We start from the raw sequence: 14,097 nt of genomic DNA, 5'->3' as shown, positions 1-14,097 counted from the left end.
GTAAACAGTCCAGTTTAGCCCATTATTCATAAACTGTCCATAAATTAACTATGAGCTAGTGATACTGCACAATAGCCTATGATAAGATTACGTAAACATCATTATGATAAATGCCATTTAAGTTAGATGACCAGTTGGCATGTTCTCAAGCCAGTCCTTTAAACCTGTGTGTCATTTCATTGCTAAGTGAATTCACATTTCCTGGGAGAGAGATTTGCTCTGTCTGTGGACTGTGTTTTTTTATGTTGTTGATGGCATGTTGGAAACACCATAAAGAGAAAAATATGGCACATTCACATGACGTCACATCGACAACTCCATGGTTGCCTACTGGATATGACAGTGTTTTTGTCAACAGATGCCACACATTGTTAACGTAACTTTGACCATACAATGACCATGGTCAACCTTAGTTTCTAAACTCCTTTGATCTACTGTAATTGACCTGACCCACGACTTGGTCTTTCAACAATCCCTTTGATTCAGGTCTCAGCATCTCAGCATTTAGGAGATACTCCTGCAATGTAATCCACAGAAGACCACATGTGTGTTAGTGGGGTTGGATTCACTAATCACACACATTCATCACCTGGTCTGCTATAGTAAAGTAACTCTTGAAGATAGGTTCAAAGGCGTGCCATCCTATTACCCTCTATTGCTACACACGAAAGATCAGTTAAAAGGTCAAAACTAGCAACGCTGAAAAGGAAAATGCCAATACAAATATTGTCATAAAAAAACAATAAGGGTGTGCATGTTTTATGCTGGCAAATTGTGTTTTTGAACGAAAAGCCAACATTTGCATTTGACATTTTAAGCATTTAGCAGACACTCTTATCCTGAGTGACTTACAGGAGCAATTAGAGTTTAAGTGCCTTGCTAAAGGGCACATCGACACATTTTTCACATAGTCGCCTCAGGATTCCAACAGTCATCGTGATCTCCAAGAGCGAGACAGTCTTGGCCTACAGCATTGTTCTTCTTCTGGGGGAAGAAAATGGTGGATCTGAATAAAATACTATTACTAAAATCTGGATTGTGCGTGAAAATGTCTGGTTTGTCATAAAATATGTTTGTCCCAGTCCAGGCCTGTCCGTGTCATATAAATGTTCTACATTATCTCCTCATCTGTAATGTATGAGGAATCAGAATGGGATAACGTTACAAGTGGTTCACAGTGGACATCGTTGTAGCAGCCTGCCCAGTGTTGCCCCCATACATCTACTAAAATTCTATCCATATTTGTCTGTAAATGTAAGTATATAATGCTCCATAAATCATAGTCTCACATACAGTATTTACTGGTGCTATACAATTAGTTTTGACCTGTCTCCCATCTCCACCATGCTACTTTTAGGTTATTCCCCCCCCCCCACCCCCAAAAAAAAATCTGATCCCAACTTAGTGGAAGGACTAATGCAATTTTCTCATGTGGTATGATCCAATCTTGACCTCTGTTGCTAACAAAAAGTAGCCTTTTGCAGAAACGCATTGTAATTGATCATTGCACACAGTTAGCAGAGACAAATATCAAGTCTGATACATTTCGGCACAAATAGGAGGCGCGTTTCAACCCACACAAACCATAATTTGCACGCCAGAAAAGTAATGATCTCTGCAGAAGGGGCTAATTAATGGAAAGTGTAGCTGCATATGGCTGAACGATATAGGAGGGCTTGTCAGTTTCTGCAGGTCTGTGGCTCTGATTCATTTAGCAGGATGCCTTTCTTTGGGAAGAGAGACTTTTCCTCCTGTTGTAATGTAGGTAAGGCCTGAGAGAAATGCAGTCTTCTCTTATACTGCGCATTCTGGAATTGCATACCAGTCTCTCTCGCTCACTCTCTGTCTCTGTCTCTGTGTGTGTTATTTACCGCACATTCAGGTTGGCTGCATGTCCGCTTGGCGGCATAAATCCTGTTTGCTATTGTCATCCAATGTGATTGGCAATGTCATCCACCACAGCGTCAATGGCTGCAGACCTGGATGGCGCCATATGGGAAGAGGCTCTGGCTGGTGGAGGCCTTGCCTATATTCAACGGGCTGCAGTAGAAAGACAAGTGACTCAGGAGGAAGGTGGTGTAGGGGGATGGATGGAGGCAGGGTTATGGGTTATAATTTTCCCATGTCGCTGGCGGTTCAGGCAGCGGGAATGCTTCTCATGTCTCTGCATACAGGAGAGGGAGAAAGGGGGATATTGGGGAGGGAGGCAAAGGGACTGTTTGTCCAGCTGATGCTGGATTCTTTGTCACCGTTCCAAATTCCCCCGCCGTCTCAAGTTTTAACTGAGCTATTTTCCATCTCCCAGAGCTCTGCTGCGTACAGTATTTAGCCTCTTTGATGCCGCTCCGTTCTGTTGTAATTAGATATTTTTAAAACTGGGCAAACAGAGCGACCGTCAGTACAGGCGCTGGCATTGGTTGGGTTATTGATGGGCAGTGCCAGCAGCCTGCCTACAATTGTCTCTTTTTCCTCCTCCGTATGCTGCTGCTATGGATTTTGTCAATTGGTTGGCGCTGGTTTACTCACTGAAACAGGTGTATTATTCCAGATCCCTACAGACAACAGTTGCACAAAACAGTTAATTTCCCCCTTTCCCCAATAGGTCCCTTAACTTTTTAGACAGTTGCACTGTAACGAATGTCGTCTGGAGAAAGAGAAGAGGACCAAAATGCAGCGTGGTAAGTGTTCGTGATAATAATTTTATCAAAACTGAACACTACACAAAATAACTAGGAAAAAACGAAAACGAAACAGTTCTGCAAGGTGACATACACTAAACAGAAAACAACCACCCACAAACAAAAGTGGGAAAACAGGATACCTAAGTATGGCTCTCAATCAGAGACAACGATAGACAGCTGCCTCTGATTGAGAACCATACCAGGCCAAACGCATAGAAAACCTAGACCTACAACATAGAATACCCACCCACATCACACCCTGACATCACACCCTGACCAAACTAAAAATAGAAACATACAAAGCAATCTACGGTCAGGGCGTGACATGCACAAAACATCTTAGGCGGAATTTCTACCTTAAGGGTTATCTAAAACTTCCTGTCTACCTAACGTTGTTAATGACTGACCTCACCTCTACTCTACACATGACTCCTCTCTACTCTTTGGCCTTCACCATAACTCACTCTGATAACTGTCCACTAAAAGCCCCTTTACTTGATACGTGCAACGCACTGAGCTCGCTGTGGGCGGTCAAACGTAGCAGCAGTAATTCGTCCGGATGAGCCCGTCCCAGCTAGCTAGTTTATTCTGTCTAGCTGGCAACCACCGCAGTAAAATAATGTGATGTTTATCTTGATGGGAAAGAAAGAAATAACTTGTCGTATTGGTCACCTTCTGGATGTCACTGTGACATGCAATTAGTTAACGTAACGAAATTACCATTGCAACGATGTTGTATCGAGGCGAATGTAGTTGGCTCCTATCAGGCAGGCTAGGCAGCTGTGTCACATGGTAGTTAAAGTGGCCAATTTGTTCTGTCCCACTTGATTTTATTTAGAGTAAGATAGCGGCCTACACGATAAATCATTTGTAATATTGCATAATTGGTAGTAGCCATCTGGATGTCACTGTAATACAGTCTAACGTTACTGCTCAATGAGAAGAGTTTGCGCTGCAAGCGGGCAACATAAAACCACGGGGTACAGTGTCCTTCGCTCTCGCTCGGGGAGCACTGCTGTCCGGCAGTTTAGTTTATTAGGATCCCCATTAGCTACTGGACATGCAGCAGCTACTCTTTCTAGGGTCCGCAAAAAATGTACAAATACATAACAAAGTACAGAACAGTAATAGACAAGAACAACATAATATATTCCAAATATAACAAGAGTTGTACTTTATATAGTAAAGACACCAAGAGACCCAAAAAAAATATATTATTTACACAGTATTCCTATTCATATATACAGTTCAGTTACATTCTTGATACACTGTGATAGAAGATTACCTTTTTTTAAGCTATACTTGCTTTTTGCCTGTGTACAGTGACCTCTGGTGGCAGAGCATTCCATGATGACAGCATTTTATACATGCAGTAACTGAGGGACGCATTAAATCTGTTTTTGGTTTGGGTACCGTGAAGAAACCCATAGTGACAGGTTTGGTGGGTTATGTACATACAGTGGTTGCTCCACTAAAAGTTTTGTGATTATGCTGCGGTACATAGAGGTAATTTGTGGTTTAGTACAGTACCCTGCGTCAACACTTCATTGCTCCTGACCAGCGCAAGGGGGAGTTAGAGCACTGAATATGCTTTTGGGTCCTACTGTGTCTCTAACTGATAATTGTACACGACTTCAGTATTACTTACTAAAACTGTTGTTACACTAAGGATTTTATTTTGTTAGGATTATTTTGCTCTTACTGTAGTAGAGTAGCCCACTCCCGACCGATCACGTTGTACAGCGCCTGAGTGGTACAACGGTCTAAGACACCGCATAGCAGTGCAAGCTGTGTTACATATGCTGTTTCGACTGGGAGACCCATGAGATGACTGTAGGTTTTGGGTTTCTCTCCATCTAAAAACAGAAATACATCATTCTAAATAACAAACTGGCTTTATTTACAAATTATTTTCAATGTCTCACCTCATGTTCAAGAATGGCCTTTTTCTAGGCTCATTTTACATGATTAGAAAACAAAATAAACTCCAGAATACAGCTATTTTTTTAAACAAGTGATTATTTAAATTATTATTAATTTAGAATTATATAAAAGACCCTTGGATATTCTCAGATATATTATTAACCCTGTTATTAGCAGGACAATATATACTGGTCATGGCTCCCAAGGTGCGCACAATGGGATTACCTTGCAATTCTCCAGCTGTATCCACTATTATGTATCACATCTGACCATGATTGGTAGTCCCATAGGGTAGCGCACAATTGGCCCAGCGTTTCTCTCCCTATAAAAACAGAAATAAATGTTTTGGCCTTTACAAATATTATTTTGGCCTTTATTAAGATTACAATCGCTCACCTTCGTTTTTTTTAAAACAAAATAACCTCGTTATATATTAAGTTGATGGCACAGTCATATAGCGGCACCTACATAAAGCTGAGTGACTCACTCATTCATGGCTTTGGATCAAAATAAATAAGTACAAACATTCTTTCTGATAGTCTTTAATAAATACTTTTTTTGGTTATCCTGACCTGGACACCATGTACAGTATTATAATAGCCCATTGTGGGCTATTAGCAGGACAATATACCTTTACCAACACCTCTCTGTATTTTGATACTTTATGGATGGGGCCTCCCCAGTGGCACAGCTGTCTAAGTCACCGCAATGCAAAATGAGTTGCTACAGATACCCGTGCCGGCTACCCCCGGGAGACCCATGAGGCTGCTTTTGGTTTAAATTTAGAATCCTCCAATCTTCTATATGTAATTATTGACATTTCCCGCTGCTCTGAGACATGTATGGGGACTGGTCTTGATAAACCAAAGACATTTTTATTTAGACTGAATCTCCGTTTGGGTATTGGTTAGACTACAATTATGGTGTAGAATTGTTATGCTCTTAGTGTAACCTTTTATTTAACTAGGCAAGTCAGTTAAGAACAAATTCTTATTTACAAAGACAGCCTACTCCTTCCTCCCCGTCGGGGAATTGAACCCTGGTCTCCCACATGCTCGCACGACACAGTGGTTGTTTAGCTAAATAGCCCAGTACTGTAGCCTACTCCCGACCGTCACTTTGTACAGCGCCGTATTTTCCGTTCCATCCTAATGGAAACCCAGAGGGTTTTTCGTTTTTCTTGGAATAGAAACAACATAATATTAATCAAATGAATTAAGCTACATTTCTTAAAATCAGTCCCATATTCTTAAAAAAAAGGTTTTAAATTCTCTAGTACAGCCACTATTGAAGGCTATCAAATGCTTCTCAAAGATGTCATCTGGTGGTCAAACTAGCACTAACTAGCATTAATGATACCAGTGGTGGGCACTTAAATAACATGCCATAGAATTTTGCGGCACCACGCAAGCTGTGCTGCAGTATGCTGCAACTTTTAAAAGACAAGCCACGGTAGATTATACAAATGGTTAGGCATTTTCAACACAAAAGTTTCTTAAAAGACTAGAAGATAAGTAGTCAATTTCTCCTCAACCCTCAACCATGAAATACTATCATGCATGTTTTTGATGTTAGTTCTGTGTGTGCAGTTAAGGGCAAGGCGTGCTGCTTTGTTTTAAGACAGCTGCAACTTTGCTAGGTCTTTCTTTGCTGCACCTGACCATTTTACCGGACAGTAGTCAAGATGGGATAAGATCAAAGCCTGTACAAATAGTACAGTTGATCCTCAGTAATTCCCTCTCCATACTGGCAGTAAGGAGAGGGGTGTAGCTAGATAGTGTAGCCATTACCAATATGCAATATGAGACCAGGGTTACGGTTAAAACGCGATTTTCACAGAAATGTACAAAATGTACAACTACAGCATTAATGGCTACATATTTATTTTTTTATACATAACAATTACTCCGATTTAAAAACGGAACGATTCTGAACACTCTCCCAAGTCCCAACTTCGGCAGACAAGTTTCAAATTCTTGATGAAGTTTTTAGCCACAAGCATAAACTAGCTAGCTGGGAAGGGCTCATCAGGTCAACTTACTGAACCGCATGCATCCTTCTCCACTCGACTCTCAGCTGTGTGACATAAGTCATCAATTTGGGCATCAGGTGTGTCCATATAGGCTATCACGGCTTCCTTAGTGCAATGTCATTCTTTTGCATGTCATGTGAAACCTGCTTGAGTTAGTTTTAACTTTAGTTTCAAGATAAACAAACACAATCAATCTATTTTTATTGATATTGATTATGTTGCATCTGCTGCTGTGAGTGAGTACAGTTTGACCCTTGCCTCAATCTCTAGTTCATTAAGCCATCTAGTGTCATTTTTATCTCTTTCTCTCTCTCTGCTGTGTGTGCATGATGTGCCTCATCTGTCACTCAAATGTCGAGGGGCTGAAGTTCATTGGTTGAACTCAAATTGCTAGGGGGCTGGGCCAGGTGGGGGAACATGTAGGAAAAATGGCGCTGCACAGCTTCCAGAAAAACAGTCGCTTTCAAACTAGGGATTTTGTGGCCAATTGAGGTTAGACAGTAAATCTGCATGTATGAACTACAAATTGTCACATCCAGCCCAAAGATAGAGGTATAAACAATACTTAGTAGTCGCAAAAGTTCTGGGACATGTATTTAAATACCACTAGGAGAAGGAAGAAGCAGAAAGCTGAAACCAGCGACCTCATGGCTCAAATATTATACTGTCAGTCCTTTTCTTCAGCTTGCGGTCACTTACCACTTCCAGTCAAAGATATTCTCTCTCTCTCTCTCATATTTATATAGTGGTCTTTAGAGGAGCTGCCCAACACATTATTCTTAAGAGGGATGACAGAGAAGCTGGATGGTCAGCATGTGCAAGACCCCACACTCCTGTCTTTTCAGTCTATTGACAGAAGCAAATGCGCGATTGATATGTTTTGGTAGGAGACAAAATACTTCATTTCTCGAATGACCCCCAAAGGTGTCACAAGGGTATTCCACAGTGTTCTCTGTTGGGTTTGGAAAGAGTCAATACCAGAGATATTTGCTATGTCACAAATTCCCCCCTCCCCCTCTCTCTCCCAAATGAAAAATATCTCCAGTCCAAACAGATGATTTCTTTGCAGAGTAAAGTTATTGCCTTCACTGCATTGTCCTCATTATTATTCTAGACCATTGGCTCATAGCGATGTGGTGAATTAGACCATTACTAATGAACATCTGAGAGTTTTGATCATTTGTGACTTGATGTTTCAGGCCTATATCTTTCCACTCTATCTGTCCACGCCAATCACAGATGCACATTAAATGAAGGCTAGTATTAATGGTATTGTAGGTAGGGAAACTGTCCCAGATGTTTTATGTAATCCACTGTTTGGGCCTTGGCCTTTTGGCTGGTCAAAGCACTTTAGAAGTCTCTTGAGTGACATTTTAGAATGCATTCAATATCCTATTAAGATTGACTTATTGGACTTTGACAAAAAAAAGGTTGCGTTGAACGGCACAACTTGCACACGTTGTTTCACCTCCCATTGCATTCTCACTGTGCTCACATACAGCTCGCACTGCTTAGTGACAGTTTAGCCGGTCAGAGGTTATGGCTAACGAGCAGCAGAGAGAGTCTTGAATGGGGTGAGCGGCGACGCTCAGGGGGCGGATGTATTCTGGGTGAGTGGTTGGCGCTCTGTGTTTGTTGAGGACACGGGTCGGTAGTCTGTCAGAAGTTGGTGTCTCTCTGGGGCTCTGGCCATGTTGTGGGTCAAGTGTAGAGAGCAGCTCCTGCTGGGGCTGTATTGATGCTGCAGTCCCACTCTTGGCACACACTCCCTGGGTTGTGTCTTCTGCTGGGTTGTGGGTCAGCGGTATTGCCGATTCAATGCGGTTTTGTTTCCTCTCTCTCTCTTCCTTCTTTCCTCTGGTCTTTTGTTCACTCACTCACTCACTACACAGTCTCCAAGAAAGTTCTACACAGGCTAGCTTAAAACTTGACCTTTCTATTATCTAAGACTATACCGTTGTCGTGACTTTACACTCATTAATCTGATGACTGTGCCTTTTCGCGGCACGCTTGTAAGGCTCTGATTGTCCAAAGGGGTCCCCACCTGTCTTCTACTGTTGTTCTCCTCTGCAGTCGTCCGGTATCCGGTGACTTTTCGTATAGTCCTGAACAGAACTACAGAGTTTATTCTACTTCCATTCGCCCTGGAAGATGCTTCTTTGAAGATAGGCTAGCCAGCCGTGTCGATGGTTCCCAGTGGGGTGATGAGAGTAGCGTAAAACGATGGTTTGAACAGACTAATGGAATGGTCCCACTTAAATGTCCTTTTCTAGATGCTTAGGACAGCTAATCAGCCATACCAGTGATTGTCCGGGAGGTGACTATTGTCTCCGTGTTGAGAGTTCAAAGTTTAAACCACTTTAAACATGAGCTGCATCTCAACAGCTCTCTGGTCTGATGGGTTAAGAATTAACATATCATTTTATACAGTTCGTTCAAAAGGGGTGGTTCCGTTTTGTAAAACTATTATCCCTTAAGGCTCCTAAAATCATGTTCCTCTTAACAAAAACACTCATACATTTTCATATTTCATGCACAACGGATTTTATGGACACTTCACACATATTGTGGGTATACTTTTCAAAGTTCAGTATTTCCTTAGTAACATTGTTAATGACATTAGTGTTCTTTTAGGTCACCTCTGCCCATTCCCCATGTTCTATTTTATAAATATTTTTCCAATATTTGCTTTTGAAGGTGTTAGGGTTTTGGCAGAAGAAAATCTTCTTTAAGACAAAGGCACATTCCTTGGGTGAATTTAGAGAGAGATGCTGAATGTTCTGTCCTTGATTTACAACAGGGTGTGAGCTGTCAACCCCCACCAGTTCCTGTCTCCCCCCTCTGCGGGTGAGAGAGGTGGTCTGGTTGAAGTTATATATTGCAAAGCTGGTCTGACCTATTTGGATCCTCACAGGACAGTCGGGACACCATCCACCTATCAGTGCTCAAGTTACAAGACAGCTCAAGACAGTTACACACTCCACAAACACTCCTCACCAACCTCTTTCTGTATCAATCTCAAGGTGTGCATTCTCAACACATTTGATCACTCATATACGTTGTTAAACAGTATTGTCTCCTTCCACTTTTATTTTTACACCTAGATCCAGGTGAGGTGATTCTGAGAGGTACTATGATTATGAGTATGGGGTCATTAGACTCTTGGTGAGAAAGCTCAGCTCTCTCCCCCTTCTCACGGAATATCTCACCCCTTTCCCCTTTCTCTTCAGCCTAGGAGATGTGACTGATGATTTTTCTAGCAGCTTATCAGAAGAATGTCCCTCTCCCTGTCCTATTATAACACCAGTACTGTTCCTAAGGGATAGAGAAGGTGCTGGAGGCCCTGTACAGATGTTGAGAGGGGATCGGGGGAAAGGCGTCAGAGGCACTGAGGACACCTCTCCTCCCTCATCTCAGGGTCATGGGGTCAACGTCTCCCCCAACAGCACTGAAGAGAGTTGAGACAGACAGTGAGTGGGAAAGAGAGAGAGGGGGAACGGAAGAGAAGGGGAGAGAGAAAGAATGATAGAAGAAACTGGAGACAGATTGGGAGAATTCAAGTGAGATATTTGAACAAATAATAGAGCTATTATGCTGTAATAAGGAACATCTATGGTCATAATGTGTTAAGAACCATGTACACGTCTATCACATATCAGACAAGTCATTTTCACCAACACCAGTAAATGGGGTCAGTCCAGCCAATGAGGACCATCCCCTACCACCATCAACATGCTCCTTTCCCTGACCTGGATCTCTTAGCTCTGGAATTGGCAGCAGCTCAGCTCTCTGCCCCACGGTCGCTGCAGGCAAACAAACCCAGCAGGCCTCACACACTCCACTGACCCAGTGCTCTCACAGGCTTCTCACACACGCAACTCTCACAGGTTACACACACACACACACACACACACACACACACACACACACACACACACACAGGCACACAAAAACACTGCACACACACACTGCAAGCAAATCCAGCTCTTCACAGCTGTTTAAACGCCACACAGACAGACTAATCAAATGTTCCAACAATGAAGCGCATCAAACAGGATGTGCGTGTGTTTGTGTGCATGTGTTTGATCACTGATGGTCAAACATGTGAGTTGCTACTGATTGTTAGCTTTCTCGTTACGTGCGTGACCTCTGGCAGCCATTGCTGGTTCAGTTTAAACATTTTAAAGAGTGTGACTGACCGTGGATGTTTTTGATTTTATGTCCCATTTGTTCTTGTTTTGGTCCCCTCTTTGACCTCCCTAACAGGTCTCAACTCAAGGTTTTCCTTCCAAACCCTCTCTCCCTTTCCTTCTTTCTCGCTCTCATTGTCTCTCTCTCGTCTCTTATCCTTTCAATCTTTTTCTCTTGCTGTAAAATCGAATTTCCATCTCTTACTTCCTGCTCTTCATTTCCTCGTTATGTGTTTCATTCTCTTTTCTTATTTTGGAAATGTCGACTCAAATTCATCAGAAATGTGGCAGGAGGACACAGTGTTTACCTATGGAGGCCAAATATGTAGAGCCCCGGGGTGAGTGACGTGGGTCACCATGTGTGAGAGGCTCTCTCTCTCTACCTTTAACTCAAGTAATGTGGCCCTCATATTGACTGGTCCTCTATCAGCCTCGTACACACATGCATATAGATGTATACGTGCACAGACACACACATGCAAACAGACAAGCACACACACACACACACACCATGGAAACTAACCCAAGTTTCAACTCCAGAGGTTTCCATTTCCAAATTATATGATGTAGTAGGAAGGTTTCCAGTTTCTCAGGGGGATGAAATGTGACCCATCATTTTATCAGAGTATTCAGGACTATCTGAATCTCACAACAGAATCCAATGCTCTAATCTAGTGGGCCTTCATACAAGGATTGTGTCATCAGGTTTTATCAGGTTTCGGGTATGACCCAGATGCAGACAGTGTCAAAGAAACAAACGTTTATTTCTAGTGCAGGGGCAGGCAAACGACAGGTCAAAGGCAGGCAGATGTCAGTAATCCAAAGAGGGTGCAAAAGGTCCAGAACGGCAGGCAGTCTCAGGGTCAGGGCAGGCAGGGGTCAATAATCCAGTGAGGCGGGGCAAGGTATAGAACGGCAGGCAGGCTGAGGGTCAGGGCAGGCAGAACGGTCAAAACTGTGAAAAACTAGAAAACAGGAGCAGGAAGAGACAGGAGCAGGGGAACAAACACTGGTAGGTTTCACGAAACAAAACAAACTTGCAACGGACAAACAGAGAACACAGGTGTAAATACACAGGGTATAATGGGGAAGATGGGCGACACCTGGCAGAGACAAGCACAAAGACAGGTGAAACAGATCCGGGTGTGACAGGTTTGTCATTAATATTAGACTTGTTGTACTGTTACTGCCTGTTATTGTCTGTAGCTACCGAAGTCTTGCAGGAAAGTTAAAACCCAGCCATGACATTGGGGTCAACCTCAGCTGAAACTTTTAAGTTATCAGGGTGTTTTTATGTGACACGTTTATGTCTCTCCTTCTTTCCAAACCTTTTTGTGTTCTGGTTCTTTTTTAACAGGCTTTGGGCTGTTTGCTGCTTCACATTTTCCTTCTCGCTTTCCAGCTTTGACCTGTGTTTTTAGTTTATGAACAGATTTTACAATATAGATGTTTTTTTGTTGTTGCTGGCACATATGGAGATGATAGTGCCTCCACATCATGGGCAGATGGCTTTGTTGGGCCGAGCTGAAACCCTTCTGGGCTGGACCTCCCACCCTGTGGGCCTACGTACACAGACTAAGCGTATCTCTCTAGCTTTTCCTGGAGCAGAGGAGCACTAGAGGGGTCCCTGGCCCAGCTATCCATTTTCCAGGTGGCATCTGCTCTGGGATATTACAGCACAAGTAGGGGGGGAAAAAGGCAGAAAAATTGTATTGAAACTTCAAAAAGCTACTCAAATAGTGCTTAAAGTTAATTTCAAGCTTCCATTCAGGTATCAAAGAACCATTTGAAACTGAATGCAAAGACAATGTTTTTTTCTCCGTACTGACCCTGCACTGAGGAAAATTACAGTATTTCCTTATGCTGGTAATCGATGTGCAATGTGAAAGGTACTGTAAACAGTTTGTCTAGTCTCACTCATTATAACTCATCTGATCTCTGATCTGTTCCAGGGGGCTTTTTATCACCATCCATGACCTCACTCACATCTCCACCGTGCTCCAGAGCTGGCCAGAGAAGGACATACGCGTAAGTCTATGGTCAAACCTGAAATGGCCTTTCCCTATATAATGCAGAAATAGGTTGTGTCTGAAATGGCACCATATCGCTCTATTAGGGGTGCTATGCCCTTTTCACTGTTAGGCCTAGTTGTTTGGTCTGATGGCTTAAGGCAGGTATTGCTACTGGGTATGTGTAACAGTATTGCTTCCGTCCCTCTCCTCGCCCCAACCTGGGCTCGAACCAGGGACTCTCTGCACACATCAACAACAGCCACTCTCGAAGCATCGTTACCCATCGCGCCACAAAGCAAGGGGAACAACTACTTCAGGTCTCAGAGCGAGTGACGTCACCGATTGAAACGCTATTAGCGCGCACCACCGCTAACTAGCTAGCCATTTCACATCGGTTACATATGCATGGTTTTGCTCCAGGCCTGTTGTAAATTACACGCCTGATCCGGCGAAGCAAGGTCCTGGTGAACTGCTAACTAGTAGAATCAGGTGTGTTAGATCAGGGTTGGAGTGAAATTCTGCTCTGCAACAGAGTAGCTCTTCAGGAGGAAGTTGGGCAGCCCTGGCTTAGAAGTCAGGGGTTAGCATTCCTGGTAGTTCTCTGTATGGACAGTGTGATAACTGGGGATAGGCACCAGTGGAGGCTGGTGGGAAGAGCTATAGGAGGACATGTGGTATCCATATGTTTGATACCGTTCCAGCCATTACAATAGCCCATTCTCCTATAGCTTCTCCCACCAGCCGCCACTGAAAAGCACACATACGCTACATGACCAAAAGTATGTGGACACCTGCTCATCGAACATCTCGTTCCAAAAATGATGGGCATTAATATGGAGTTGGTCCCCCCTTTGCTGCTATAACAGCCTCCACTCTTCTGGGAAGGCTTTCCACTACATGTTGGAACATTGCTGCGGGGACTTGCTTCCATTCAGCCACAAGAGCATTAGTGAGGTCGGGCACTGATGTTGGGCGATCAGGCCTGGCTTGCAGTCGGCTTTCCAATTCATCCCAAAGGTGTTCGATGGGGTTGAGGTCAGGGTTGTGTGCAGGCCAGTCAAGTTATTCCACACCAATCTCGACAAACCATTTCTGTATGGACCTCGTTTTGTGTACGGGGGCATTGTCATGCTGAAACAGGAAAGGGCCTTCCCCAACCTGTTGCCACAAAGTTGGAAGCACACAATCGTCTAGAATGTCATTGTATGCTGTAACGTTAAGATTTCCCTTCACTGGAACTAAGGGGCCTAGCCCAAACC

General features: G+C 43.3%; 1 protein-coding gene across 1 annotated transcript in view; it reads left to right on the top strand.

Moving 5' to 3' along the window:
* Positions 1-14,097, top strand: part of LOC120047535 (NADP-dependent malic enzyme-like) — a 113,507-nt gene that overhangs the window by 58,681 nt on the left and 40,729 nt on the right. Inside the window, exon 4 of the mRNA XM_038993061.1 lies at positions 12,779-12,854. Coding sequence (XP_038848989.1) covers positions 12,779-12,854 — 76 coding nt within the window. The remainder of the gene's footprint in view (positions 1-12,778; positions 12,855-14,097) is intronic.

This window comes from Salvelinus namaycush, chromosome 5, assembly GCF_016432855.1.
Source record: "Salvelinus namaycush isolate Seneca chromosome 5, SaNama_1.0, whole genome shotgun sequence".
Classification (NCBI taxonomy): Eukaryota; Metazoa; Chordata; class Actinopteri; order Salmoniformes; family Salmonidae; genus Salvelinus; species Salvelinus namaycush.
The sequence above is the reverse complement of the archived record's forward strand: the minus strand, read 5'-3'. Positions and strand labels throughout refer to the sequence as shown.